The 27,942-nt window shown below is 45.4% G+C and overlaps 1 protein-coding gene across 1 annotated transcript in view; it reads right to left on the bottom strand.

The window, feature by feature from the left end:
* Positions 1-27,942, bottom strand: part of ARFGEF3 (ARFGEF family member 3) — a 179,876-nt gene that overhangs the window by 105,441 nt on the left and 46,493 nt on the right. Inside the window, exons 4-5 of the mRNA XM_051854295.2 lie at positions 27,434-27,565; positions 7,114-7,182 (exon numbers count right to left, since the gene is read on the bottom strand). Coding sequence (XP_051710255.2) covers positions 7,114-7,182; positions 27,434-27,565 — 201 coding nt within the window. The remainder of the gene's footprint in view (positions 1-7,113; positions 7,183-27,433; positions 27,566-27,942) is intronic.

A 27,942-nucleotide genomic window follows, 5' to 3' on the forward strand; every position in this document is an offset into this window, starting at 1 on the left:
GAGTAGCTATTTTGAGAGCTGAACCGCATAGTTAATATAAATTCTCTTGACTATTTAGAGCCATACCAACTACACAATCTCCCTTTAAAAATCCCAGCAATCACTTTAGACCCACGAAAAAAGCACAGACGAGCAGTAGGCTTTTCTATAACAGTGCTTAAACAGATGAGAACTTCCCAAACATCGAATGTGTTCTTGCGGGTTGTAATGTCACCACTGGTTTTAGTTTTATAGCGGAGATGACTTATGGCACGAGGTATTTTATCAAGGGAAAATGTGTGACTGTTTACTAAGCTAAAAGTAAGAGCTAATATAAGTAGTTCATTCTGCTAAGGTTGAACATTTAAATACAGAGTATGACAAGAGGATGTCTTGTGAAATATAACATTACCAGGTAGTTGATGGTATTACTAGCTTTAGGTACCCAGAAAGAAATGCTTAGCAGCTATCCTAATGACTTTGGAAGAATAGTTCTTTAAGCTTGCTGTAATAACAATAATCTGGTAATCCAGTAGGGTTCACAGAGTTAGGGTTTGCATTTAAACTTGAACCCTGAATTCAAGGCCAACAATTTTCATCATGTGAATGTTTGTTCTTCCTGCACCTCAGGGCAGTACTAATCGGAGTACCCTGGATCAGAGAAGCTAAGAGAATACCAAGCCCAAAGGCAGGTGGAGTTTCTGGAAAGGGCTTGTAAATTCATCTTTCTGTCTCCCCCGTCTTGGATCTACCTCCCCACGCCCTCGGTTTTCATCACGGAGGACTGAAACTTGAAAAGCCCCAGTCCTGTGCCTCTGTCAGAGGTTGCACCATGCGTGTCAAATACCTTGTGAAAAGCCCCAGGCCCTTGATGACCAGGGAAGGCACGGAGACACAGGGCAGTGAGGGGGCTCACAATGGACACTGTGATCATGTCATGCATTTGTGGACATCCAGTTTTACGACATGCTAAACACAGCTGAGAGCAAAGATACAAATTGTTAATGAAGTGGGACACATCCATAGAGCAGAGAGAAAAACAGCAAGAAACACCAGCCTGCAGGCCATCCAGAAGCAACCAAAGTTTTACATCATTCTGTCAGCAGGCTGCTAGTAACACTACTGGCCAGACCCAGGGAGGAATCACAATGATTAACTGCGAAGCAGCATAGTGGAGTGTAGATTTTCAATAGGCATCAGCCACAGTGACCACGAATTTTAAACTTGCCATGATAGATGCTGGCTTAGCTTTACAATGCACATCTTGCTAAACTGTGTATTTATCTTCTCTTTCTCATCTGAATGGGGTTGACGGCACTGTTTTTTTCAAATAGTGCATAATACTGAGTATGACATTCCAGAAGAAGAGCTAGGATATTTCCAATTGGAAAAAATTGTAGAGAGATGCCAACTGGTTTATGGTCATTAAAAATGTAGAAAAGGTCAGAAGTTAAGCTCCAAGGAAGCAGAGGAAATGTCTTCTCTCTAGGGAAGACCAGCTCTTGTTGTTCATGTTAGCAAATTTTGGTCATCACTCTTAAGTTTCAGCTCCATGGGGAATCACAGGTGACAACCCAGTTGCTAAGCTGTTTCCGATTCTTTCTGCAAGATGCTTTCTTCCTAAGACAGGTGAACAGCTTTGCCAGGTGAGCCTGACAGGAGGTACGTAATCACATGGGTCCTGAAGATACAAACACACACCCACACAGAGGGCTGAAGTTGTTTTATCATTCCAAGGAAACATGTGCGAATATAAGTCTGATCATCATGCCAGGTAGGGAATTTTGTTGGTTTTCCTTTTGGATCTCAATTCATAAGGAAGTTCTTTAAGTGCCAGGTTTTCATGGACAACTGACTGACACTGTCACAGTCCTCTTCCTACTCTATGTTCTTGGCTTAAACTGGTTTATGAAAATGGTTCAGGCAGCCTCATCCTATCAATCCTGCACCTCTGCAGGCAGAAGCAGAAGGCATCCTGAGACCCAGTTTCTGTTCAAAGAGAAGCAGAGAGGACCCTGCAGAGCACCAACATCCCACAGACTTCCAACCCTTACAAATAAGGCCTCGGAGAGTCCGACAGCCATTGGCTAAAGGAAGGTGTGCAGACTCCTTGCAGAAGCCATGGCTTGCTCACAGCCCATGCAGCCAGAAGTAGCCGGGAAACAGACGCCAGAGAGGCGTCAAGCCAGAATAAAACAGCTGGGCCTCAGAGAGGTACAGGAAGCCTTTGGGGAGGGGCAGCGAAGTCCCTAAGAATGGGGCTCTTCCCCGCCTCTGGCGATCTCCACTGATCTGTGCTGGCCTCCTCGCTCCTTCTGGTGACGTTCTTGCCAGGAGGTGGGCGATGCCTCCTGGTCTCAGAACTGCAGGATGCTTCCAAGATCAGTGATCAGGTCTACTGTGCACTTGATTTCTGGATTGTATCTGGAGGCTGCTCCTTCCGTGTAGAATACTTTACTGGAAGGCTATCTCAGAAATAATGTCATCCAACCTGAGTCAAAAGGGTATCACTGAATATTTCAAGAGTTATAAATCAGTTCAATTTAAAAAATAATTCCAAGTTAGGGGCTGGCATTGTGGTGTAACGGTTTAAACCTCTGCCTGGGGTGCTGGCATTCTACATGGGTGCCAGTTCAGGATCCAGCTGCTCCACTACTGATCCAGCTCCCTGTAATGCACCTGGGAAAGCAGCAGAGGACAGCTCAAGTGCTCGGGCACCTGCATTCACATGGAAGACCCGGAAGAAGCTCCTGATTCAGCTTAGCCCATCCCTGGCATTGCAGCTGTTTGGGGGAGTGAACCAGTAGATGGATGAGTACTGGTTCTGTCTCTCTTCCTCTCTGTAACTTTGCCTTTCAAATAAAATAAAAAGTAAATATATTTTTTAAAAAACTACCTTAGTGACAACCAGAACAGCTTAATCAGAATCTTTGCTGTTAGGTGTAACACTTTTTAGGCTGTCCAGGGTAACAAGCAGAACTCTTACTAAACTCTGGATCCTCTGATAATTAATACTTACAAAATATAAATGATTAAGGTGTAAAGACAGACAAGATAGTAGCATATTCCTTTTTTCTTTTTTCTTTTTTTTACAGGCAGAGTGGACAGTGAGAGAGAGGAGAGAGAGAGACAGAGAGAAAGGTCTTCCTTTGCCGTTGGTTCACCCTCCAATGGCCAGCGCACCGTGCTGACCTGAAACCAGGAGCCAGGTGCTTCTCCTGGTTTCCCATGGGGTGCAGGGCCCAAGCACTTGGGCCATCCTCCACTGCACTCCCTGGCCACAGCAGAGAGCTGGCCTAGAAGAGGGGCAACCGGGACAGAATCTGGCACCCTGACCGGGACTAGAACCCGGTGTGCTGGCACCACATGTGGAGGATTAGCCTAGTGAGCCGCGGCGCTGGCCATGGCATATTCCTAATCGCTACTTAACTCTATGGTCACAAGAAAAAAAAAAAAAAAAACTGCATCCATACATCTGCTTCATATAGCAGTTACCTAAGTAAATACCTCAGTAAAAGTAGACGTCAAAAGATAAGACTCGTAAGAATTTCATTTGGTTGTCAATTTTTATGGCAAGATTCTGCGAACATTTTCCAAGACCAAAGATAGCCAGGAAATATAGCATAATGGCTCACAGCACATGTTTGCAATGTAAAAAGTCTGGATTTGAAAGTAGAGCAATAGGAACTTGGCCAAGTCAATTAGCCTCACTTTCCTTGGAGTTCTAATCTAGCTAGGTTGTGACAGAGATTTAAAAAGAGCAAATACCAAATGCTATTTATTGTCATGCCGTATGCACTCAACAACTAGCAGTTATGAATATTAACCAGTGTTTTGGAATGGAGAGAGAGAGAGGGAGATGACTGGAAGGAGTGAAAAAGGAAGGTCCCCAAAAGGATGAATCTTAGAGGAAAAAACAAGGGGCTTGGAGACAGATTTTGCTTGAATCTGCCAACAGGCTACAGTAGCAGACTATAAAGTTTCCATGAGTTGGCCAGCTCAAACCAGCAAATACACATTGACAACTAGGCTTTCTGCCGTTGATAAATCCAGAGAAGAGCCTTCAGCAAGCATGAAAACATGTCCCAAATCTTCCCAGTGGAAAAGCAACATTAGCCATCTTCAAAGTGGCTTCAGGGTGTTACTGGCCATGGTTCCATCTTTTCCTTTATCCCAAGACTCCAGCAATTTGTGCTCTGCAGTTCTCCCAACATTAGGGTAAGCTGTCCTTTGAAAACTCAATGTATTTGCTAATCTGGGAATAAGACTAAGACAAGCCTTCAGCTCAGCTTTCAATCAGCGAAGCGAAGGATTAGGTATCCATATGGAGTTTTAGTAATGATTGCTCATGGAGTTGAACAGAAAACACTTGCTAGGTATTTCATAGTTGTCCATTTCACAATTACGTAGTATTTCTTATTTTTCCCTGTATTGCGCCATTCTGAAAAACTTTCATTATTTCCATTTAATTAAGAAAGTTAACGTTAGAAACACAAATGAAGGCTGCTCTCTTACTTACAATTTAAGAGCTTAATTACTTTTTGATAGGTTCAGCAGTACTTTGGGGGAAACAGTCTTGGTTTTTTTCATACCTAAGTACACTTCCCATTTCCAGTTCAACAGGTTTTAGTGCAAACATTGTCCTTGCATAATGGCCAGTGAATGCTGCAGTGAGAAAGCAGAGACGGCAAGATTCCTTCTCCCCCCTTGCACAGGGTGTCAAATGGCTTATTCCAAGGTGTTTTTATAGATGGCTTCCACATTTCAAAAGTGACCATGCAAAACATTAACTAATGACTGGCCCCCCACAATAAAGCTTCCTACTTGGATTGTCTCTCTCATGTCTAATTGGCACAGCCACACTACAACACAGGGACCACTTGCTGGTTTCTTTTACAGAGAGCAAGCAGGAGGCAGGAGAGGTCTCCAAGCCAACACCACCAGGAGCCGAGAGAGCCAGGCTCCTCATCCATTTGGTGGACTGCATAGTCCATTCTTTTTTCATAGACTGTTCTTAGGCTAAGATTTTTTTCCTTTGTGGTTTGGGTCAAGCCAACTGTATTTGGACGTGTCACCCTTTCTGGACAGGGCTGCCGAGTCTTCCGCCAGCTTCCAGATACTCTCAGCGAACGCTGCTTGGGCTGACTGTGGCTGTGTGTGCTCGGTGCTCGGGAATCGCATTCTTTTTTTTTTTTTTTAAGATTTTTATTTTATTTTATTTATTTGACAGGTAGAGCTACAGACAGTGAGAGGGAGAGACAGAGAGAAAGGTCTTCCTTCTGTTGGTTCACCCCCCCAAATGGCCGCTACGGCCCGTGCTGCACTGATCTGAAGCCAGGAGCCGGGTGCTTCCTCCTGGTCTCCCATGTGGGTGCAGGGCCCAAGCACTTGGGCCATCCTCCACTGCCTTCCTGGGTTCACAGCAGAGAGCTGGACTGGAAGAGGGGCACCTGGGACTAGGACCCGGGGCCCACATAGGATTCCAGTGCCACAGGCAGAGGATTAACCAAGTGAGCCACGGCGCCAGCCCCGGGAATCGCATTCAGCATCATGCAGAGATTCATGTCCAAACATAGGTTCCTGTGACGATGATCAACACAACCTTCCCCCCTTCTCTGTGAGTAGCTAGGGTTCCCTGGCAGCCCTCACCTCCTGAGGGTGTTAGGACTCCTTACTGTCCCTGCTCCTGGGCAGCGACACACCAAATGTCACATTTTCCTTCAGGTGGCAAGGGGAAGACCAGCCTCTTACATGCTGGGCTGCTTCTTGCTCCTTTCAGAAATGACAGTGTCCTTGGAAAAGTGAACCTGCAAACAATCGGAGTACTCACAGATGTCAGTTTGCGTTCAACTAAAAAAACCCAACTATTCCTTTCATCACTTATATAGAGTAAAACTTATAAATGTGTTAAAGTGTTTTATCGGGGCCGGTGCTGTGGTACAGCGGGTTAACACCCTGGCCTGAAGCGCCTGCATCCCATATGGGTGCTGGTTCTAGTCCTGGCTGCTCCTCTTCCAATCCAGCTCTCTACTATGACCTGGGAAAGCAGTGGAAGATGGCCCAAGTCCTTGGTCCCCTGCCTTCGCATGGGAGACTGGAAGGAAGCTCCTGGCTCCTGGCTTTGGATCGGCGCAGCTCCGGCCATTGCAGCCAATTGGGGAGTGAACCATTGATTGGAAGACTCTCTCTCTCTCTGCCTATCCTCTATCTTTGTGTAACTCTGACTTTTGAATAAATAACTAAATCTTAAAAAAAAAAAAGTGTTTTATCTCCAGAGACATATATTTGAAGTGATTTATGTTAACATGACAAATCAGTTGATGAGCCACTGTTTGCTTTTGATACACATAAAATTTTTCTACCTGTAGTTCATGAACTGAAACACATACCATCATAAAAGGAACATGTATCTGCTAATATAGTGAGAGCTAACAATTATGTATTTTTCCCCATCATTTCAGAACTCAGAAAATCATTGCCTCTTTAGGGTCTGAATGTGTACTCTGATCAGGGCATACAAATCCTATAGATATTCTTTTCAAGAAATGGAAGGCCAATCCATCTGAGTATATTCACACAATTTGGAAGTGATGTTTACAAAAGCCAGAGAATTGAGAAGCCAGCTTGTCTGTTGGACACCTTGGGAGTCCTGGAAAGCGCCAATTTCTCTAGGCTACAATGCAGATGGAGAAGAGAAGGCTTTGCAATGACAATCACAAAGGCACTTGCCAGGGTTTGGAGATGGGCTGGCTTTCATTAGCAAACATCTCTCAAATTTGGTCTCATAGTCATTTTTAAAAATCAAATGCTTTTCGATGAACCTTAATCAAATGCTTTTCGATGAACCTTAGGAAAAACAGGCTGAGAAAGCAACACGCCTGGGAACAGCAGAGTAGGAGACCCAGTACTGTTACTCGCACAATCAGCTAAGCAGCCCCAAGCGTGCGGAGCAGAGAGACACACAAAGGGTGGTGACCATGGCATGCTCCCACGAAGCAGTTTCTTAGTGGAAAGTGGCCCCTGGAGTAGTCAGAGAAGGGCTCTCCCCACCGCTGGGGCTCGCTTCCATGCCACGTTCACCCCAGCAAGGGTAAAGCTGCAGCGAGCAGCAGCACAAACACCAGCAGCACTCACCTCCGCGATCTTCAGCACAGCACTCCCATTCAGATCAAACGTCGGGGTGTAGGTGATGCACAGTAAAACCTTGCGCACGCCAGAGGTGGGAGGCGAGGGAATAAAAAGGCAGAGATTAATACACCGCTCATGGAGTCCCGTTTTTCTGCACTTGATGTTTCGTTCTGTCCCACCTACCCGCTCTCTAGGTAGGGGCCACACATTGCCTGGTAAAATAGCTCTTGGACTTTAAAAAGCAATGGCTGCTGACCTTTGCCCACTGAAGGACTGCTGCAAGACTGGCCACAAATGCCATTCTTCAACCACCCCAGGCGGGCTATCCAATCATAACAACAACAATAAAAAAAAGCGATAGTAGAGACTGCAAACAATGGCTAGGCTTTGTGTTAGGAACCTCATGTGAATTACCAAATTGTAATTGTAAGCAACACGCCTGAGGTATGAACTCTGGTCACCGACTCCATGCACTGAACTACAAGGCCACACTGTCTCCATTCTGTCCCAGACTCAAAGGGCACCATGGTTTTCTGTTCCTCTCCCCTGCCCAAATCCAAATGAGATGAGGGAGTCTTTTACGGCATATTCCTCTTCCCTCCTGTAATGTCCTCCACAATGCTGCATGGGATTTACTTATTTTGTTAGTCCCAGGGTCCCCTTTTCCCCCAAGCTATAAAGACATGAAGGTCATGACATTTGCCAGATGGTGAAGAACCATTAAACATTTCCCTTTCTACACAGATTCATTAGGAGACTGATCAATGAAAGCTCGTGGCATTTAAGGGTTGCTTCTAATTTTGTAGACAAGAGGCCAGAGTCTGCCCCTCTCATCTGGCTTCTGACTTCCATGGCTGTGGAACAGAGATGCACAATGGCTGGTGCCTGCTCCCCGATTCCAAACCCAAGAGCCACGTCTGCCCTTGGCCTGCCAGTTCAGGAGCCAGCACCGCAGCCAGACACGTTCCCCGGACAGAGGACATGCACCTCATGCACCTAGTCAGCTCCCAAAGTGCAACAGTAGGAAAGGACATGAGATCTCTCTTGGTCTCTGTCTCAGGCGTTCCCTCGGCCAACCCTCACAACAGGCTCCCCTTCAGAGAAAGCAAATGCATGTGAATCTGTAATTAAAGAAGGAAAACAGGCATTTTTGCCACATCCCAGTCACAAGTTAGATATTAACTCCTCAGTCCTTTGATCTTTAAGGTGCCTTAAATCTAAGAGTGGACGCCAGATAAAAATGGGCTCAGGGCTATGGTGGCCGAGAGTGATTGCAAGAACAACTGACTTTGGCCTCATGGGAAATGGCTGCCTTTGGTTTAATGAGGATCTCTGGGCACTGCAAGGTGAGGACAGAAGGATGCCAAGGTCAGTGGGGTCACCAGCACCTAACCTGTGCTTGGAAGGAGGCTCTGTCTTCAAAGCCTGTGTAGGGCACAGGGGTGGTCCCTTGGTCTGAAACCCCCATCTTTGGCTCCTTCTGTGCTCCTCATGTGGTTTATTTATATATTTTTAAAAGATTTTATTTACCTATTTTAAAAGGTAGAATGAGAAGGAAAGAGGGAGGTAGAGAAAGTCAGAGGTCTTCCATTTGTTGGCTCACTCTCCAAAAGCTCACAGCAGCTGGGGCTGGGCCAGGCCAAAGCCAGGAGCTCGGAACTCCATTTGGGTAGCAGCAGCCTTAGAATGGAAGCCATCACTTGCTGCCTCCCAGGGTGCTCATTAGCAGGAAGCTGGATCAGAGTGGGTAGCCAAGACTCAAACCTGCACTCTGATCTGGGATGTGAGTGACCCAAGTGGCAGTTTAACCCTCTGTGCCACAAGGCCCGCCCCCTCATGTTGACTCATTTGATTGACTTCCTTCAGCCTCACCTCGAATGCCACCACGTCAGAAAGGCCTTCCTCATCCCTGTCTCTGCAACAGCCTTGCTACGTCTCTGCCTTTCGCTTACTGCTGTGGGTGTGTCAGTCTCGCACACTGCTTGCTTGTTTCCTTGTTTATAATCTTCCCGATGGATTTTCTCACTCTATTGGGCCCTGAAAGGCCCCCAGGGCACTCTCCCATGCTGTCCTCTGTCACTCTCTTGCCACATTGCACAGCTTCCCTCTCACACCACGCTTCTTGGCGAGGGGGAGGAAGGCATGAGAAGACAGCTAGTGGGGGTGGTGGTCTTGGGAGGGCACTTGGTACACTGCGCTCGTGGTTTTGAAAGTACTGACAACAAAAACTGGAGACTGGGAGCACTTTGCAATCTGAAAACAATGATGGCAAAAATTAGTCTGAACTGGCCAATTACTGATGTTCCTTATGGATCTGCCAATATTGGCTGTCTGCCTTCATTTCTCTGTGGATTCCTAGCAGGTGCACTGGGGGAGGTTTATAGGGAAGTCTGCGAGATCAGAGCACTTTTCTGTGCACAAGAGCTGCTTTGTATTGCAGGAAGTGGGAGCAGCCCCTACAGGGAGGCCTGGGTGAAGGCCTTGAATTGTGAGAACCCAGTCATTGGGACCCTCTGGGGGACTTGGTAGTTCAATTCCCTGTGTTGCAAGGAGGGCTGGTAATTACAGAGAGAGGTCTCCAGCCACAGTTCACGGAAGATCCCCAAGCCGGACCCCGCCAACACTGTTTGGAAGCTTCTGAAGAATGGATTGCCATACCTCATGTCTGCCTGCCAGTATCCAAGACTCACTGAGCTATATGGCAAAACCACCCAAGGCAGAAAAGGAGTGGAAGGAAAGAGACCCAGGAGGACAGCTCCATGGGCTCAGGCAGTACACTGTGTGGAAGGCACTGCAGGTTTTAATTAGAGGGCTGAGGCTGGGCTCGGGCCCCCATGACTCATGGGCTATATTAAGGGCATGCGTCTAGCTGGAATGATGCAGCAGACAGAAATAACTTATCAAAAATGATAAATGAAGAAGCTGTTCATGTTCCCCAGGCCTAGCGAGTGCTAATTGGCTGGATTAAAACACAGACTGGGCGTGGGGAACATAGGGCAACAGCACACTCATTGGAGGCCTCTGACTTGCGTTCTATAATGGGAGAGCAGAAAGTTTGACATTCTGAGCACGTTCACCCCATGGAAAACGGGAGCGCCTAAATATTCAGGGCAATGCCACTGAAAATACATCTTTCCCAGGGCCACGGAAGCATATTGACGAGATTAGCACTGAACAGCAGGAACTTGAGTGACAGGCGGCATCTTGCTATCCAGGCTGCCGGCACAGTCGCCAGAAACAAGCCAGGAGGAAAACAGGGAAACAGTGGCAAAGAGGAAAAAAGGATTAGAATCATTAATAAAAATTCCAAATCACTTTTTAACAAGCCAGTCATTGAATAGTTGCTATACGCTAGAAGCAATGCCTTAATTTAAAATGTTGTATCCAGGGATAGGCATTTGGTGCCTTGGTTAAGTTGGGATGCCTGCATCCCATGCCAGAGTGCCTAGGTTGAAGTCGCTGCCCTGTTTCCAATCCAGCTTCCTGCAAATGCACACCCTGCAACACCTGCAAATGCAGCAGATGTTGGCTCAAGTGCTTAGATCCCTGCCACCTACGTGGAAGACTTGGATTGGCTTCTGGGCTCCTGCCTTTGGCCTGGTCCAGCTCTGGCTTTTACAAGCATTTGGGGAGTTAACATGGTCACCTTTGGAATGAAGAGGGACCATTGTAGGTGGGTAATGACGAAATGGACAAAGTTTCAGGTGTACCCTACCGACGGAGAACACCCTGGATTAATTCTCTCACTAGAGCAGGCCACAGTCACACCCAGGGTTTCTCCATCCGGCTCACCCTGTGCTGCAACACAGAGCGTGAGCGAGCAGGGGCCGTGACGTCAGAGCCACACACATTCTGGCTGCATGACTGTGCGATGGATTCGGTGTTTAATTACCATGACACTTTGTCTATGTCCTTTAGCCCATTTAAAATTCCCATCCCACCTCAAGGATGTTTACAGGTTAAAAAAAAAAAAGCATTTTTTTTTAAATGCACATATGGTGCATATCTTAAGACTGCCTTTTTGAGGCTAAACAAGCCTCATCTGATGTGGCTCATAGTATTCCAACCTAAAGGAGTTAGGCATGTTAAATAATCCACATTGAAAAGCATGCAGCTTTTGCTGGAGTTTGCATTCCACTTTCTGCTTTGTGTTCTTCCTTTCAGGCTCCCGTTGAATTCAAGTCATTCTTCACTAAGTTTCTAGCTTCTGTGCAATCACAAATATAAAGAAAGCAAAATCATTCACCTAAAAATCTCACCTTCTATTGGAGATGTTAGTGCCTGCCTAACGGTACTGTAGGGCTCACTGTCCTTCGTGCTATCACAATTGGGAACAATGTAATAATGTTGAAGTCGAGAAGACACAGAAATTCTGAAGGCAAATGAGATGATAAACAAAGGGAAAGACGCACAAAGCAAAGGAAATGCCAAGAGCAAAGGCATGCGAGTGTGACAGCAGAGGCTAGCTGTGAGGCTAGAGGTCAGCTGGAACCTTATTGCACATCAGCCAAAACGCCCCATGTGAAGCGTTGCATGCGTATTATCTCCGAACTGGTCAGGCCAATAAATCATCACCAAAGCCACACTTCCTAGGCTGAGTGGAAGTCAGAGAGATAAAGCGGATATTTAATAAGGCATGGCTGAAGTTAAAAATTGGCCCTAGTGATTTCAGGGCCATGAGTCAACAGCGGTACACTTAGGAAAGAGAATTTCCAAGGTGAAAGGCAATGGTTGGGGCTGGTGCCCATTAAGCCACCACCTGCAGTGCCAGCATCTTTACGGGAAACGATTCGTGTCCTGGGTGCTCCACTTCTGATCCAGTTCCCTGCTGTTGTGCTTTGGAAAGCAGTGGAGGATAGTCCAAGTGCTTGGGCCCCTGCACCCATGTAGGAGACTTGGAAGAAGCTCCTGGCTCCTGGCTTTTACCTGGCTCAGCCCTGGCCATTGCAGCCATTTGGGAAATGAACCAGTAGTTGGAAGATTCTAACTCTTTCAAATATATAATTAAATCTTAAAAAAAAAAAAGACAATGGTCACTTGTATTTGAAACCTTAGTATCAACCTGCCACCTAGACCTGCTGAAATCTCATAATTTCTTTTTCTAAATACTTTTGCAAAGCTTATATCTTAATAAAATAGCATGCTTTGGAGAACAAAGATATGCCTTATTCAAAATGCATACTGTGACACATACAACTTAATCCCAAAGTGGGCAGAACATTAAAAAGGCTTACTCCTACAGCATTTTGGGGGAGCAATTTAGATCTATAATGAGCCTCCAAAAAGTTCATGAAAAATGCATATTATGAAAAAAGTACAGATTTCAAAACACTTTTGCACCAAAATTAACTTCTCTCTGAACACCAACTTTCCAAATCCTAATTAAATCTGTGTCCTCTCCACACCCCCACATCAGATCTCTAAGCTTCTGAGTAGTAAGGTGGACCTTCTGAAATGTGCCCCCCACCTTGTGTCCAGTCCACTGTACGGAGGTGTGATGAGTGCTGCTCCACTCTCAATTTTGCCCACGCACTGCTTACACAGGTGACCACCCTCCCGGAGTTCCAGTGGGACTATGCCACTAAGTACCCGGCCATTACTGTAAAATGAGTGGACAATGTAGTAATAACAGCTCTAGAGCTAACAGAAGGCAGCTGTCCTGAGAATCAAATTCAGAACCAAGTAGTGTGGCGTGTTACAAGTGGTTTCTGCAACTATACAAGGTAATACAGGTTGAGCATTCATACCCCAAAAATCCAAAATCTGAAAGCTGATACTTTTTAAACACTGACCTAAGGCTCAAAATGTTTTGGATTCTGGACTTTTGGATGAGAGATGCTCAAGTGGTAAAGGCTATGCAAATGGCCTCCAGGACCTCAGAAAATGGATATTCAACCTGTAAAACAGCAGTTCTGGATGGCCTGGTGAAGGCAACTGTAGCTTGGTGGTCCCCCACGCAGGAGGCCCAGCAAACTGGCAGGCCCTCACTCTGCACAGGGAGCATACAAGCAGCATCTCCCACAAGACTTAGGAAACATCCCGCTACCTGATACTTCCAGTTATGTTCTGCTGAGAATGCATCTTTTGTATTCACCGTCATTCCTGGGAACCTATGTGAGATGTTATCACTTCTGGCAAGGTTCCAAGCGCGTCCTCTGCAGGACCACTTCTGGGGAATTCAGGAATGAAGACGCAATTCCTGAAGTTACTGGCAACTGCAGGGCCATGTCTTCTACCTGTCTGCTCCATTATTCAGGCTTTCATTCATTCATGCATGCATGCATGCACGAATTCATTCATTCAGTACAGACTTGTTGAGGTGTTACTAGGGGTCGGATCCAGGGCTAGGTGTTAGGCATACAATGGTGAACAAAAAGACCCAATTCCTAATCTCGCAGAGCTGATGTCTAGAAAAAAGACAGCTGTAAAATAAGTCGTGAAGGCTCTGCCAGGGAGAATGCACAGTGCTCCGTGAGGCCATAGCTGTGTCTAACGCATACTACACTAGGTGTCATGCTGCACACGTCAGTTCATGGCACCCTAAACTTCACATGTTGTAGTACGTATCACTGATCAGTTCAACATAGGGGAGAAGCTAAGGGTACAATCATAAAGTGAGTTGATTTGAGGGGTTCAGTTTATCCCATGGCACCTGGGTGGGCAGGGTGCACATTGAATGGACAAGTAATTCAGCTCAAACTATTATCATATCTTCAAGTGCTTCCTGGAGCGATTCTGGTATCGTTTTTCAAAGTATTAGACATTACTTGTAAATTGAACCAAACAAAATAAATGACTAAAGCTTAAGAAAGTAACGTTAAATCTACGTACAGCCTACAGAAGGCCTTACACTTTCCTTGTGTTTGGAGGAAATCCTAAATCCCAGACGTAGTTGAGGCCTGGATTCCGGCTCTGGCCAAGAATTCAGCTCTGTTAATTTCACACGTGTTTCCTTCTGGCCTCTCCTTGCACACTGGCTTAGAACTTTATAAAATTAAAATCATTGCATAATTCCTCTCTGTAGACAGGTTCCAGTTCTTTTTTCCCCACTCTGTTGGATTTGGCACTGCTGAGGACAGAAAATCCCAGTAGGAGGCATGGACTTCTAAGGCACCAAACGCCTTTCTGTGGGGAGCAGAGGGTGCCCGGCTTCCTCTGCACTCACCGCGTACAGAGTGCGAATTATTCCAAGTGGACCTCAACCACGAAATAGAAACAGACCCTTTCTCTCATGGTCCATGCACAAGCAACAAAGCAGGCGCAGTCACTGGGGCAATGATGTTCATAGGAAAACTATGTAAATATTAATTATAATGGATTGAACTAATTCACTTAAAAATAAATTATTTTCCTATTTTGTTCTCTCTTGGCAAACCCTCATAATCATTATCTATAACCAGAGGCCTCATGAATATACTTTTAAGAAAAAAGATCTATTTACTTATTTGAAAGGCAGAGTTACTGAGAGAGAAGGTGAGGCAGAGAGAGGTCTTCCATCTACCAGTTCACTGCCTTGAATGGCTGCAATGGCCAGGGCTGGGCCAGGCTGAAGCTAGGAGTTTCATCTGGGCCTCCCACGTGGGTGCAGGGGGCCAAATACTTGAGTCATCTTCTGCTGCTCTCCCAGGTTCATTAGCAGGGAGCTGTGTAGGAAGTGGAACAGCTGGGACTTGAACCAATGCCCACATGGAATGCTGGCAATGCTGGCACCACAGGCAGCGGCTTAACCCACTGCACCACAATGGTGGTCCCATGAATGTACTTCTAACGCTAACGTTTCCCCCAGAGGTTGTTACATAATTTCAGTTTGTAACCTTCAGGAAGAAATCCCTGCACTATTCATAGGAGATTAGTTCCAGGACCTCTTGCGCTTACCAGAATTCAAGGATGCTCAAGCCCTTTACATTAGATGCGATAGTATTTTCATAACCTATGCAATCTTCCTGTATACTTTAAATCACCTTTAGAGTACTTGTAATGCTTAACACAATATCAGCACTACATAAATAGCTGTCATAGCATATTGTTTAGGGAATAATAAGAAAAAAAATCTACACATGTTAAACACACATGCAATTTTTTCTCTCAGTAGTTTTGCTCCAGGGTAGTTCAATCCATGGATGCAGAATAGAGACATGGGGGTACCTGGACTTATGGAAAATCATATCAGCCTCACTAGGTCTCTAATATGGCAAACAGCTAAACACTTCTTGCTCAGAAGTTTTCCATTATGCAATCGTTAAAACTGTACTTTGAGGAATAAATACAGCCGTGTGAGAAATGCTCATGACTTACAGGTATTTGAAAAGCAAGAAATAAAATCTATATACACAATGGGTATAACTATGAATGCCTAAATAGATATGATCAGAAATGAAGATAAAAATATCAATTAAGATTCACAATTTTTCTCCTTTAGAATGCCAATAACGTTATACTATTGTGTTCCTTCAAATTAGTACAAGAGATTGGAGAACGCAAACTCACTCTCTCCTAAGTTAGCTCCTAGAGACCCATCATTCAATCAGAAATTCTGGTCACCAGCCTAGAGGTCATTTTAGATTGCCCCTGTTTACCAGTTCGCTGCCCATGTCACTGCCCATCACCACCTGCTGCTGATTCTGTCTCTGCAAATCAGTTCACTGCACTTGAACTTTTCTGCATTCACCCCTTCCTTCTGCCACCAACTCAGCGAGGTCCCGGGGAGCTCTTGCACAGGCTCTCTAATAAGCTGTTTTACCAGGGCTCAGTTCTGCTGATGCCCAAACGACCCTGCAAAGTCCTCCTCCTCCCACCGCTGAAGTGTAACATCTGCCTGTGAATCTGTCACCTTCTTGCCTACCCTGACCAAGTACCCTAAAATCTTCTTCAACTTCCTTTCCCAGCTCATCATCCACTTCTCCTCACGGATCTCACTTCACATCCACACTTCTCCATCTTGGGACTTTCCTTCTCGGATAGGAATATCATCCCACCCACCTTGCAACGTCCAACTCAGATAGGATGCCCTCCTTGTATTGTTGATCTACCCGGTGGAAGGTGGCGATTCCTTCTGAGTGTTCCCATGGAGTGTTTCTTCTGATACAACTTACTCAGCTACCTTAAATGATGGAAATTGTGCACCTCTTGCTCTCTTTGATTATACTAGGTCATACTAGCTCTACTAGATTCTAAACTTTATCTTTGAATGTTTGCTTTTCAAACTACATAGTTTAATTCTGTCAGTAACACAATCACATTCATTGAGGAAACCAACGAAAGGAAAGCCTAAAAGAGCACACTTTCATGTTCAATGAGTTATTTTCAAGTTCAACTTGTAGCAAGCTTCTTTTAACTGGATCTCACAGCTGGAGTTGTAGGAAGTCAAATTCCATGGATATGTTCCAGCTAGCACCCTTTCTCTTCTTTTCTCTTCCCCTCCCAAACTCTCCTTAACACAGTTTCTGGTACTTTTATACTTGATGCCTATAGATATGACCAACCATGTCCCCTGAGATAAAGGGGCTAGAGCCAACTTGAATCTCCCCATATGGAACATTTAATAATTATAAAGCTCTTCTGGAATATCCAAATGATATGAACTATGTCTAGGAAAGACTCAGCTAAGTAGTGGATGTTTTCCAAAGGCTGTGCAGTCAGGGTTAATGGTTAAGACCTGAAATGACTCTAGGTGGAAAACCGAGACACAGCAACTTACAACCTGTCTTTTAAGTGAGAGAGCTGTAACTCAGTAGTAGTAAATGTTGGATCCTTATTTAGGAATCAGAATGAGGACACACATACTCTGTTCCATTACTATGGAAGAAAATTACCGTTTTAGGCAATAAAGAGGAGGGCTAGAAAAATAAAATTAGGCAAAGAACCTCATAAAGCCAAGGTTATCTCTAATATTCTTGTTCATAATTTGAGTGAGTTCAGAGGTGCTCATTTTCTCATGATGCTACACATATTCTAGTTACTAGAACAATGAGAGGGAACACTGCTCTTGCGCCTGGCATTCGTGCAAGCATTCTTTTATTTTAGTTCATTTAAGACTTCCTATAGCCCTAAGGGGTATGTAGCAATGCTATTCACATTTTGCAGATCAGAAAACTGAGATACGGATAAACAATTTCTCAAGGTTCCCAGGCAGCACGCTTTCAGAAGCTGTGCTTTCACTACTCTGCTACCCAATACTGAAAAGAAATCCCAGCACAACAGGGTGCACTGACTACTTCAGGGCACAGTCACAGGATGCCACGCTCACTCTGGCAGACACACCTCCATGGATATCTGTGTATTGGAAGAGATTTCTAGTCTCTCATTACGCTTCTGAAAATCAGTGAAACCACATTACTCACACTGACCAGGCAGTTAACTCAAGGCCTCAGGTCCACACGGTTGTCTCTTAAAAAACTACACATCCAAAGCCAAGATTAACTCCTAGCCCTGCTACAAAGCCTTTCCAGAAAAATCAAATGGTGGACAAAGCAATTCTGCTATCAATGACTGGTTAAGCCTGAGCAAATAACTGAACTCTCCAACTTCAATTTACCTAAGCAGGATTTGAGAATATAGATTACAACCACTGTGAAATACAAGTCCATGTGGATCTGTTACACTTCTGAGCTCATACAGTTTATTATCAGAAATCACAACTGAGTTTCTTGTGCTTGTTGTTTATCCTGCGGGGCAGCTGAGAACTATACCACGTGTGTTCCTTTGTCTCCATTAGGCAAGAACTAAATTAACAAGCAATTAGGAAGTCAGGTGCTAGGGGCCAAAGGGATAAAAACAATACTTCCCATTTGTTCTTACTTAACTGTATAGTTCTCGGAAGCTAAGCAGGGTCGGGCCTGGTTAGTTCTTGGATGGGAGACTTAACTGTATAGTGAAGATTTCCAGCCAAGCCTGAGCCAAGAGTTTAGGAGAGATTACAATGGCGTCTGCTGGGCCGTCACTAACCTCTTATACCCTGGAAGGCACTGTTATCCCATAGCAGGGACCCTCTCACCTAAGTTAGAAAAAAAATGGATAAAGGCAGAAATTTGAGAAATACTGCAATTGCAACTAAGTCAACTAAAGCAAATCTAATGCACACAGGTCTAACTTTGTGTAACAGTAGTGTAAGCAGTGCTACAGCTCCTTTTTTTTTTTTTGTTAAAGATTTATGTATTTACTTGGAAGAGTTACAGAGAGATAAGGAGAGAGAGAAAGAGAGAGGGGTGGGGAGGGAGAGAGAGGTCTTCCATCCGCTGGTTCACTCCCCAACTGGCTGCAACAGCTGGAGTGTGCCAATCTGAAGCCAGGAGCTTCTTCCTGGTCTCCCATGCAGGTGCAGGGGCCCAAGCACTTGGGCCATCTTCTACTGCTTTCTCAGGCCATAGCAGAGACCTGGATTGGAAGTGGAGCATCTAGGACTCGAATTGGCACCCATATGGGATGCTGGCACTGCAGGCCAGGGCTTTTACCCACTGTGCCAAAGCACCGGCCCCTATAGCTCTTAGCTATCCAATCAAATAAGTATAACTATGAAAAAAAAAGCCTTACAGTTGTTTGTGCCAGGGTATATACGTCCATGCCCTGTTTCGTTTGGGGCCCAGACTCTGGATACCAATCCTCTGGGACTGCAGGCATAGGGACTCAGCTCTCGGATGATGTGCTGACTCCTTGTGTCTTGGAGAGGATAAACCTTGACTCCGAATCTCACATGCTAAGTGCCATGGCAGATGGCCAGTCATCTCTCACCACTATCCTGTCCCTATTTTTTTTTTTTTTGGAAAAAATTTTAAGTAATTTAAGTAAACCATTCTTGTAGTTCCTTAAAGCCTGGCATAATAAGCCAGTTGAGCAGTTCAAAGGATTCGTACGCAGCCATCATGCTTCTAGTTGTTTCCTCTTCGGTACCGAAGTATTAAAGTGATTTCTTCATCCCATTCCATCTCCTTCCAGAGGCCATCACATCAGTGAGAGTTCTTTCCCTGACAGTGGGGACCCACTGGTCGTGGGCCCGAGGCTGAATCTTTGGTGAACCACAGGTTTTGAGTCATTCAGGATAGTTTGCGAGTCACAGCCCAGGATGAGGCAGGAGCTTTGGTTTAAGCATCCGGTGGGGCTGGAGGATGGTGCAGGGACAATCACGTGGCCAGCCAGGAAGCCGATCCTGTCCCCTTTCAGCCACAACAGCCCAGACACAGCACTGCTCAAGATAAAGACTACACTTCCCAGCCTTCCCTGCAATGCAGTGTTGCTGTGTGACTGAGTTCTAACTAAAGAGCTATAAGCAAGAATGTCCTCCTTCCCCCTTCCAAGTCGGCTGGAATGAGGATGTGTTGGCTGGGAACAAGCAGCCACTGTGTATCATGAGGTGGAGAAACCATATCCAAGAAATGAGGATCTCTGGTATGGTGATTCAGCCAACCCTGGCCTAAGTTTATGTGAAAGAAAAATAAAATTCTCTCTTGTTTGGCTGCAATGAACCTGAACACTGCAATCTGTTCTTCCCATTCATCCTTGTGCTTTAGATCTTTTGCCCTGAAGCTCACTCTTCTATAACAGCCTGCCACGTCCTCTCTCCACCTGCCCTCCCGCAGGCCCCATTGTCAATGTTCTTCTAATCCCTAGATGAGCTTGTCACTGGATTTGCCACAGTCTGCATGTGTGATGTCTCTCATTGGTTGCTGTCTCCATCACAAGCCTCCAAACGGACAGACCGATTTCTCTTTGGTTCTCCTCACCACAAGACCTTCCGTGCTCAATACAGTGCCTGGCTCTCAGGAAGTAATCAATGATTTGATGAAGAAATTGAATACATGATTGATGTAACTGGAGGATTTTCCCCACTCTGTGAGGCACTCTAGAATATCCACAGTAAATAAGATGTCTATTTATACTTAACCACCATGTGGGGAGAAAGTTTGAAGATCCTTAGAGTGGTTCTTAAATGTATTCAAATGTACTTGGAAATAAGATGCTCCAAAAATTAATATGTATGAACATCTCTTCATCTCAAAAAGAATGCATAAAGATCCAAGGGAAAATTACATTTCTAAGGTTCCAGTGCTTACCCCTTGCTTTTTCAAATAGTTTAACTATCTGTTCCAGGCAGTCAGATCAAAAGTGAAGGGAACATGGAAGAAAAACTTAGAATTACTAGGAGTCTTCAAAGAGATCATAGAAAATGTATATTATTTAAAAAACCTATGCATGGATTTCAAATTTTTTGGCAGCAAAATAAATTTATCTTTTCAATTCTACATTCCATAATTTTAAGAAAATGACTTATTTATTTAAAAGGTAGAGTAGCAGGAAGAAAGAGAGACTGATCTTCCACCCATTGATTCCTTCCCCAAATAGGCACATCAGCCAGGGCTGGGTCAGGCCCAAGCCAGGAGCCTGGAACTCCATCTGGGTTTCCCATGTGGGTGGCAGGGACCCAAACCCTTGCCATCATTCGTTGCCTCCCAGATGTGTTAGCAGGAAGCTGCATCAGAAGCAGAGTAGCCAGAATTCCAGATGGCACTCTGATACGGGATGTGCATGTTCCAGGCAGTAACTTAACCTACAGCACCACAACACCTGCCCCTCTACAAACTTTTTGAGGTACCCATATCTATTAATATGTGTGAAAAGCAGAAAAAAATGATCCCCACCTTTGTCTTAGCAGCAACATGAAGAGAAAAGGCTGTTTGAGAGTCATGTACTTGTCAAAGCCACACTTTTTAGACACTTCCCTGAGCTGACTGCACAAACAATATGTTTGTAAGTTTGTTAGCTCAACTCCCAGCCATGGCATTCCCAAAAGCTGAACATCCTGTGTTGGGTGTTGTGGCGCAGAGGGTTAAGCCACCACTTGCAATGCTCTCATCCCATACTGGATGCTGGTTTGGGTTCCAGCTACTGTACCTCCAGCTCCAACTTCCCACTCATGCATCCTGGGGAGTAGCAGATGACAGCTCAAGCACTTGGGCTTGAGACCTAGAGAGAGTTCGGACTTGCTGGCTTCAGCCTGGCCGGGCACTGAGTGGTGCTGTCATTTGGGAAATGAACCAGTGGATAGAAGACCTCTCTGTCTCTGTGTCACTTTGCCTTTCAAGTAGATAAAAATAATAAATAGTGGCCGGCGCCGTGGCTCAATAGGCTAATCCTCCACCTTGCGGCGCCGGCACACCGGGTTCTAGTCCCGGTCGGGGCGCCGGAATCTGTCCCGGTTGCCCCTCTTCCAGGCCAGCTCTCTGCTATGGCCAGGGAGTGCAGTGGAGGATGGCCCAGGTGCTTGGGCCCTGCACCCCATGGGAGACCAGGAAAAGCACCTGGATCCTGGCTCCTGCCATCGGATCAGTGCGGTGCGCCGGCTGCAGCGGCGGCCATTGGAGGGTGAACCAACGGCAAAGGAAGACCTTTCTCTCTCTGTCTCTCTCTCTCACTGTCCACTCTGCCTGTCAAAAAAAAAAAAAAAAAAAAAAAAAAAAAAATAGTAAAAAACAGAAAGAAACTGCTGCAAATTGTCTAAGTGTTAGGCTAGGAGGGGATTTCTCCCTGATTGAAGAAAACAAGACAAACCAGCCATTTTACCCTCCAACTTCCCTAGTGGTCATTCTTTTCCACAAGACATTGTAGGGGGCCGGTGCTATGGCTCACTTGGTTAATCCTCCGCCTGCAACGCCAGCATCCCATATGGGTTCTGGGTTCTAGTCACAGTTGCTCCTTTTCCAGTCCAGCTCTCTGCTGTGGCCTGGGAGTGCAGTGGAGGATGGCCCAAGTGCTTGGGCCCTGCACCCGCATGGGAGACCAGGAAGAAGCACCTAGCTCCTGGCTTCAGATCGGTGCAGCGGGCCGGCTGTAGCGGCCATTTGAGGGGTGAACCAACAGAAGGAAGACCTTTCTCTCTGTCTCTCTCTGTCTATAACTCTATATGTCAAAAAAAAAAAAAAAAAAAAAGGCATTGCAGATGACCAAATGCCAGAATGGAAAACATCATTACTAACCATTTGGACAAATTTCCCAGATATGAGACTTTATATTAAAGCATGATCGAGAGGGGATTTTACTTCTTTGCTTTCTTGAGAGGCAGAGAGACAGAGCTCCCGCTTGCTCGTTCTCTCTCCAAGGGACTGCAAGGACCCAGGCTGGCTGCCAGGGCTCCAGTCAAGTCACCCACATGTGTAGTAGCAACCCAATGACTTGAGCCATCACTGCCACCTTCTGCCTTCCTCGGGGTTCATTAGCAGGAAGTTGGAATCCAACTGGAATTGGGAATGGAGCTGGTACTCTTACCCAGACACTCCAATAAGGAATGTGACGTTTTAACCCCTGTGCCAAGTGCCTGCCAGAGAGAAGACTTTAAAATGGTCCTTCCGTTTGGCCTGTTTCTTACACCCAGATCAAGACACTGACTACACTGATGATATTCATACTGAATTTAGAAGCATACTCCTCTCAGAGTTCTGAGTGGACACCCTGAAGGTAGGACTCCCAACCACACACAGGGTAAACCCTGTGTCCATAAATCACTCACCTTTGTATGCAGATATGTCAGTATCTTCTTGGTAAATGAAAGTTAAAGTTCACTTCTGCATAAAAATTTTTTGAAATCCACAGATTATTTTTGTACATAATATGCATTTTCCACTAACTTTTTGAAGATTCCTCTTGTTTTCTATAGGTATTTGCTAACTTTCTGATAAATACAAATTCCTCAACAGCAAAGGACACGCTCCTCCCTTCCCACCTCTCTCACAAACCACAGCGATTAGCTAATTTGGTAGAACTAGAGTTGATTTGATTTTCATATTTGAACCTAGCTCATAGAACCAGTGAGGGAGCATCACGGGAGGATACAGCAACCACAGGAGACTCTGAAGCACTCTAGCGTTACTCTCATTAGCCAGTGTCTTCACTATTCTGCTCAGTCACCTCTACAATGGGGAGTGCTGGCTCCCGCTGAAGGGCCTCTCAGGACCAACTCAGCAGGCTCCAAGTTAAGGAGCACAGGTTTGGCCTCAAGCCGCTAAGGTTCACATTCTGGTCCCATCATTTCACTAGCTGGGTGACCACAGGAGGAATATAAAGCACAAAGCAGAGTGCCCGATGCAGAATCCATGTTAAATAATCATCCCCTGTCATTTCTGCCTGAAAACCCTGCCAATATTCACGTCTACAATCTAAAGATGCACGTGAAATAAGACAACCAGAAATAGATCACTCAGCACACGACTACCCAGGATCCAAGATGACCTCCTGCCTTATTGCCAAAGCCAGCACTCCGGAGATAGGACGTCCATGTCCCACCCCTGCCTCCCCCTGCCTCCCCCCACAGTTCCTTTCTGGCTTCGCAGACTCAGCCAGGGTGTCCGGTAATAACCTCACTAAAGGTTCCGCATTAGAAAGAAGGAAGGGAAGTCCTATTTACTGCAACCAGAGATGGCATTAGTTACATTCCGGGCTCTTCCGAAGTCTGCCTCGCCTTTACAGAAATGGCACACAGAGCATGGGAAGAGGTTACTTAACCTAATTACCATCTACCTACTAACCATTTCAAAGGTACTCTATCTTTAGAGGAAACTTCTTGCTGATTCTTCACAGCTCTGACACTTTGTCCAAGCCAGAAAATTCTGTTTAGGTTTCCTAGCCATTGCAGTAAGTCATAGTTGCATTTTCTCCCCGTCCTGTTAAGTAGTATACAGAGAGTGAGGAGGTAATTTCACTTCATTCCTATTTGTCCGAAGCAAGCATCTCTGATTTTCTTTAACATTCTGATGGGGCTTTCTCCCTAAATGAAAACACTATCATCGGGAATGTTGGGTTTGTTATGAGCTGGATTCTGCTTAATTGGGGGGCAATCACTAAGAGAGATGATTATTTCCTCTCTGGGAATTTCAGATAGTGACTGCAAACTCTCAAGAATGTGACAGGATTCAGCTTCTCATGTTTCTAAGGACTAGTAGAGAGCGATATGTGAATAAAACGCCTGATGCCTTTTAACAAATAATGTCTATGATTTAATCTAACAGTGTCCATGCCATTGGTGGACAGAGATAAAACTTCATAACAGTGCTTTATTCCTCCTGAACAGTATTCCCAGACCAAGAGTTACAAATGTTTACTGTGTCACATCTTAAAAAGTTTAACATCTTCAAAATACTTATATAAAATGACGAGAGGATTTTTACAGGAAATATAAACTTATCATCAGAATGAGGTATGCAAAAGCACAAGACTGGACTAACATACCCTCCGTATTAATGGAATCTAATCCTTCCTCCAAGGAGTCATCTTTTTTTTTTTTTTGGTCTAAAATACAGTATTTGGGAGAATAGGTGGTAAAACCATTTTAACATAGTAGTGGTCTTAGCCAAACAAGGCTTTGGTGAAGAGTTATTCCTTGGATCATGACAAGACATACAGAACAAGACATACAGAAGGGTAGGATAAAGGGACCAAAGACTGAACAGATCACTACAAAATGGGTATAGGTGTTCCCTCTGCATACAGACAGGAGGTAACAACAACAATAAAAAACCTGATTATTCTAAGCCAGAAATTCTTTAATTTGGATCAACCCTTATACCCAAATGGGTATTTTAAATCTCAGGAGAAGGAAACGGCCATGGAGCCCTCATCTCTGACTATCACAATGAGACAACCATCCATGAAGTTTTATTTGATGCTAATAATATTACCTAGTTTGGTTACCATGTCATCCATTTTCTAGCACTTTGGTTAAAAGTGTTTGTCTAAAATAAGAGCATAAGTCGCCCTAATGCTGGGTTTGAGTTGAAAAATTCTTCCCAATTTCAATATATAAATCAAAAAATAACAACATGTAGCAAAGGTCCTTATGCTCTTACGCATTCTGGAAATCTGAGTGAAAGCTCATATATTACTTTTCTTTGTTCTGAGAGTGTCTGACTTTCCTCTCAGACATCGACTAAAAGTACCGTGGTCCTTTACATATGGTGTGCCATTTGAAAGCTGACTAATCGGGCTGGTGTTGTGGCATAGAGGGTGGGCCACCGCCCACAACATCAGCATCCCATATGGGTTCCAGTTCATGTTCCTGCTGCTCCACTTCTGATCCAGCTCTGCCTATGGCCTGGGAAAAGCAATGGAGGATGGCCCAGGTGCTTGGGCCCCTGCCACCTACATGAGGGAACAGAATGAGGCTCCTGGCTTTGGTCTGGTTCAGTCCTGGCAGCTACAGTCACTTGGCGAGTGAACCGTCAGATGGAAGACCCCTCCCCCTCTCTCAAACAAAAAAATAAATCTTTAAAAAAAGAAAGCCCAGGGCCGGCGCCGCGGCTCACTAGGCTAATCCTCCGCCTAGCGGCGTCGGCACACCGGGTTCTAGTCCCGGTCGGGGCGCCGGATTCTGTCCCGGTTGCCCCTCTTCCAGGCCAGCTCTCTGCTATGGCCAGGGAGTGCAGTGGAGGATGGCCCAGGTGCTTGGGCCCTGCACCCCATGGGAGACCAGGAGAAGCACCTGGCTCCTGGCTCCTGCCATCGGATCAGCGCGGTGCGCTGGTCGCAGCGCGCTGGCCGCGGCGGCCATTGGAGGGTGAACCAACGGCAAAAAGGAAGACCTTTCTCTCTGTCTCTCTCTCTCACTGTCCACTCTGCCTGTCAAAAAAAAAAAAAAAAAAAAAAAAAAAAAAAAGAAAGCCCAGTAAGATGGCTTTTTTTTCAGTTGCCAGGAGTCCACCCATGTCAACACCTCTCTCAGCAAGGCAGGCAGAAGGCACGGCTGGGCTGGAATTCGAATGCAAACACAAGTTTTCAGAACGGGGGTTACTGTTGATAGAGCCACTGAACACCCTGCTTTTTCATGGTGCCTACAAGAATAGGCACTTCCTCCTTTTAATTGTAATACAGATTTTGGAATTCCACAAAAAACTTACTCCCAGAACTTCCAGAATAACACAATCTCTGAGCTTATGTTGAAAGCTAAGGCAGAATTGTACATTCCAGAATCAAATGGGTTAAAAATGAATGCGATCTTAAGGAGCCGCTAGCTTCAGGGTGACCCATGTCTTCTGCGTTGGACACTTGCCTGGGACACTGGTGAACAGGTCACATGCCCAGCCCCTCAACTGAGATTCTCTCCCCCAGCAGCAAAGGGAATGAGGACAGCAGTGGTAACATGACAGGTCTTCAAAAAGTTCATGGAATATGCACATTATTATTATTTTTTTTGACACATTATTAAAAAAGTATGCATGGATTTCCATTTTCCCCCACACCAAAATAAACTTACCTTTTATTCCATTTTCCACCAACTTTTTGAAGCCCCCTTGTATACAACACTTCTAAAGCACTTGCTATTGTTCTGTTACTATACTAAATTCTTTACACATGTCACCTTATTTAAGCTTCAAAACAATGCTGTTGGGTGGGCACCACTATTTCTCCTCATCTGTCAAATGGAAGATGAAGCCCCAGGGCAGTTCAGGGTTCTATCTAAGGTCATCCAGCCAGGAAATGGAGGAAGGAAAAGTCGACCAAGACAGGCGGGCTCCAGAGTCTGAGCTCTTCGTCACTACCCTAAACCACCCACCAACAAGGTTAGGAGGAGGCCCGGGCAGGAGGAAAGCGTCAAGATGGAAATCAATCTTCTCTTTTCTGAACGGAGAAACTAACACCCGTGGAAGTGAAGTCCTCAGGAAACGGTTCTTGAATACTCCTTTCCATGTGTTCCTCTAGGGAGGGAAGGGCAGCATTACTAAAAGCCTTGCTACCCTGATCAAAGCACGGTTCTGGGGCAGAGATTTCTATCCTGTTCTGCCCAACCCACCGCTCACTCACAAGACAGTACCCATTCCAGGTAGCCCACGGGACACCCAATCCTGGTGATTGCCAAGGGAAGGAGAAAGGCAAGGTAGAAATGCCAGGCCTAAAGGGAGGTGATAAATGGAATGAGGGAGAGATGGTTCATAAAACTGGAGACAGGAAAAAAAAGATGAGACGCTAAGGCCTCCCAAGGATGGTCTTCTTCCCCTAGACTGCCGAAACCTCAGGGTGGATCAACACATGGTTAGATCTTTGCAGAAAAGCCAGGATAATCCATCTAATCGACCCCAATGGAACTACTCACATTCTCTTAAATGGTAGTAAGTACATTTCCTAACAACACTTGCTTTGCAGTACCAGGACAAAAATCTTCAGACGTATTAAGATTATAACTCTCTCTTGTTATACGGGCCAGGTAATTTAGGGGGACCACAAGCCAGGATAATAACCATCTATTCCAAATGCATGGTGACCACATGCAGAGGCAGCTTCAAGACAGCAATGGGTGCTGGGGGTCAGAGTGCGCTTCCGCCCCAGGGACGTGCAGTGGGGCCAAACCAACCTTCATCACTTCCACCTGCAGGTCTTCATTTAGTGAAGGCGTCACTTTCACGGCATTCAGGATCTGGTTGAGCAGCTGCTTCTCATCAGAGTCTGTTTCCATGGATACAAACCTCTCTTCTGCCAGAAGCTTCTGCAAAGAGACACAGGGCAGTGAGCAGACAGGCTCTCCCCACTGCCTCAGTCTGTTGTGTCACATTCTGTATAGATGATTTTTTTTTTTAACTTGGGAGACATGTAGCTGGAGGCCTTTAATATCCCATTAACAAGAAAATGCATCCAATCCTGATTAAACACTTTTGGGTGAAGACCATTTCCTAGTCCATGATAACGCCCTCTAAATTTCAGGGAGCAAAATTCTAATGTGTGGCCCTTCCAGTTATTTGTAGAGGGAAAGGAGGATGAATGTGTTAAGGGGAGTTCAGCTGCACTCAATACACACACACACCCCTTGAGTGTCGCTTTGTCCCAGGAAACAGACAAGTTCTTAGTCATTTATCTTTTGACTTC

Source organism: Oryctolagus cuniculus, chromosome 5 (genome assembly GCF_964237555.1).
Source record: "Oryctolagus cuniculus chromosome 5, mOryCun1.1, whole genome shotgun sequence".
Lineage (NCBI taxonomy): Eukaryota > Metazoa > Chordata > Mammalia > Lagomorpha > Leporidae > Oryctolagus > Oryctolagus cuniculus.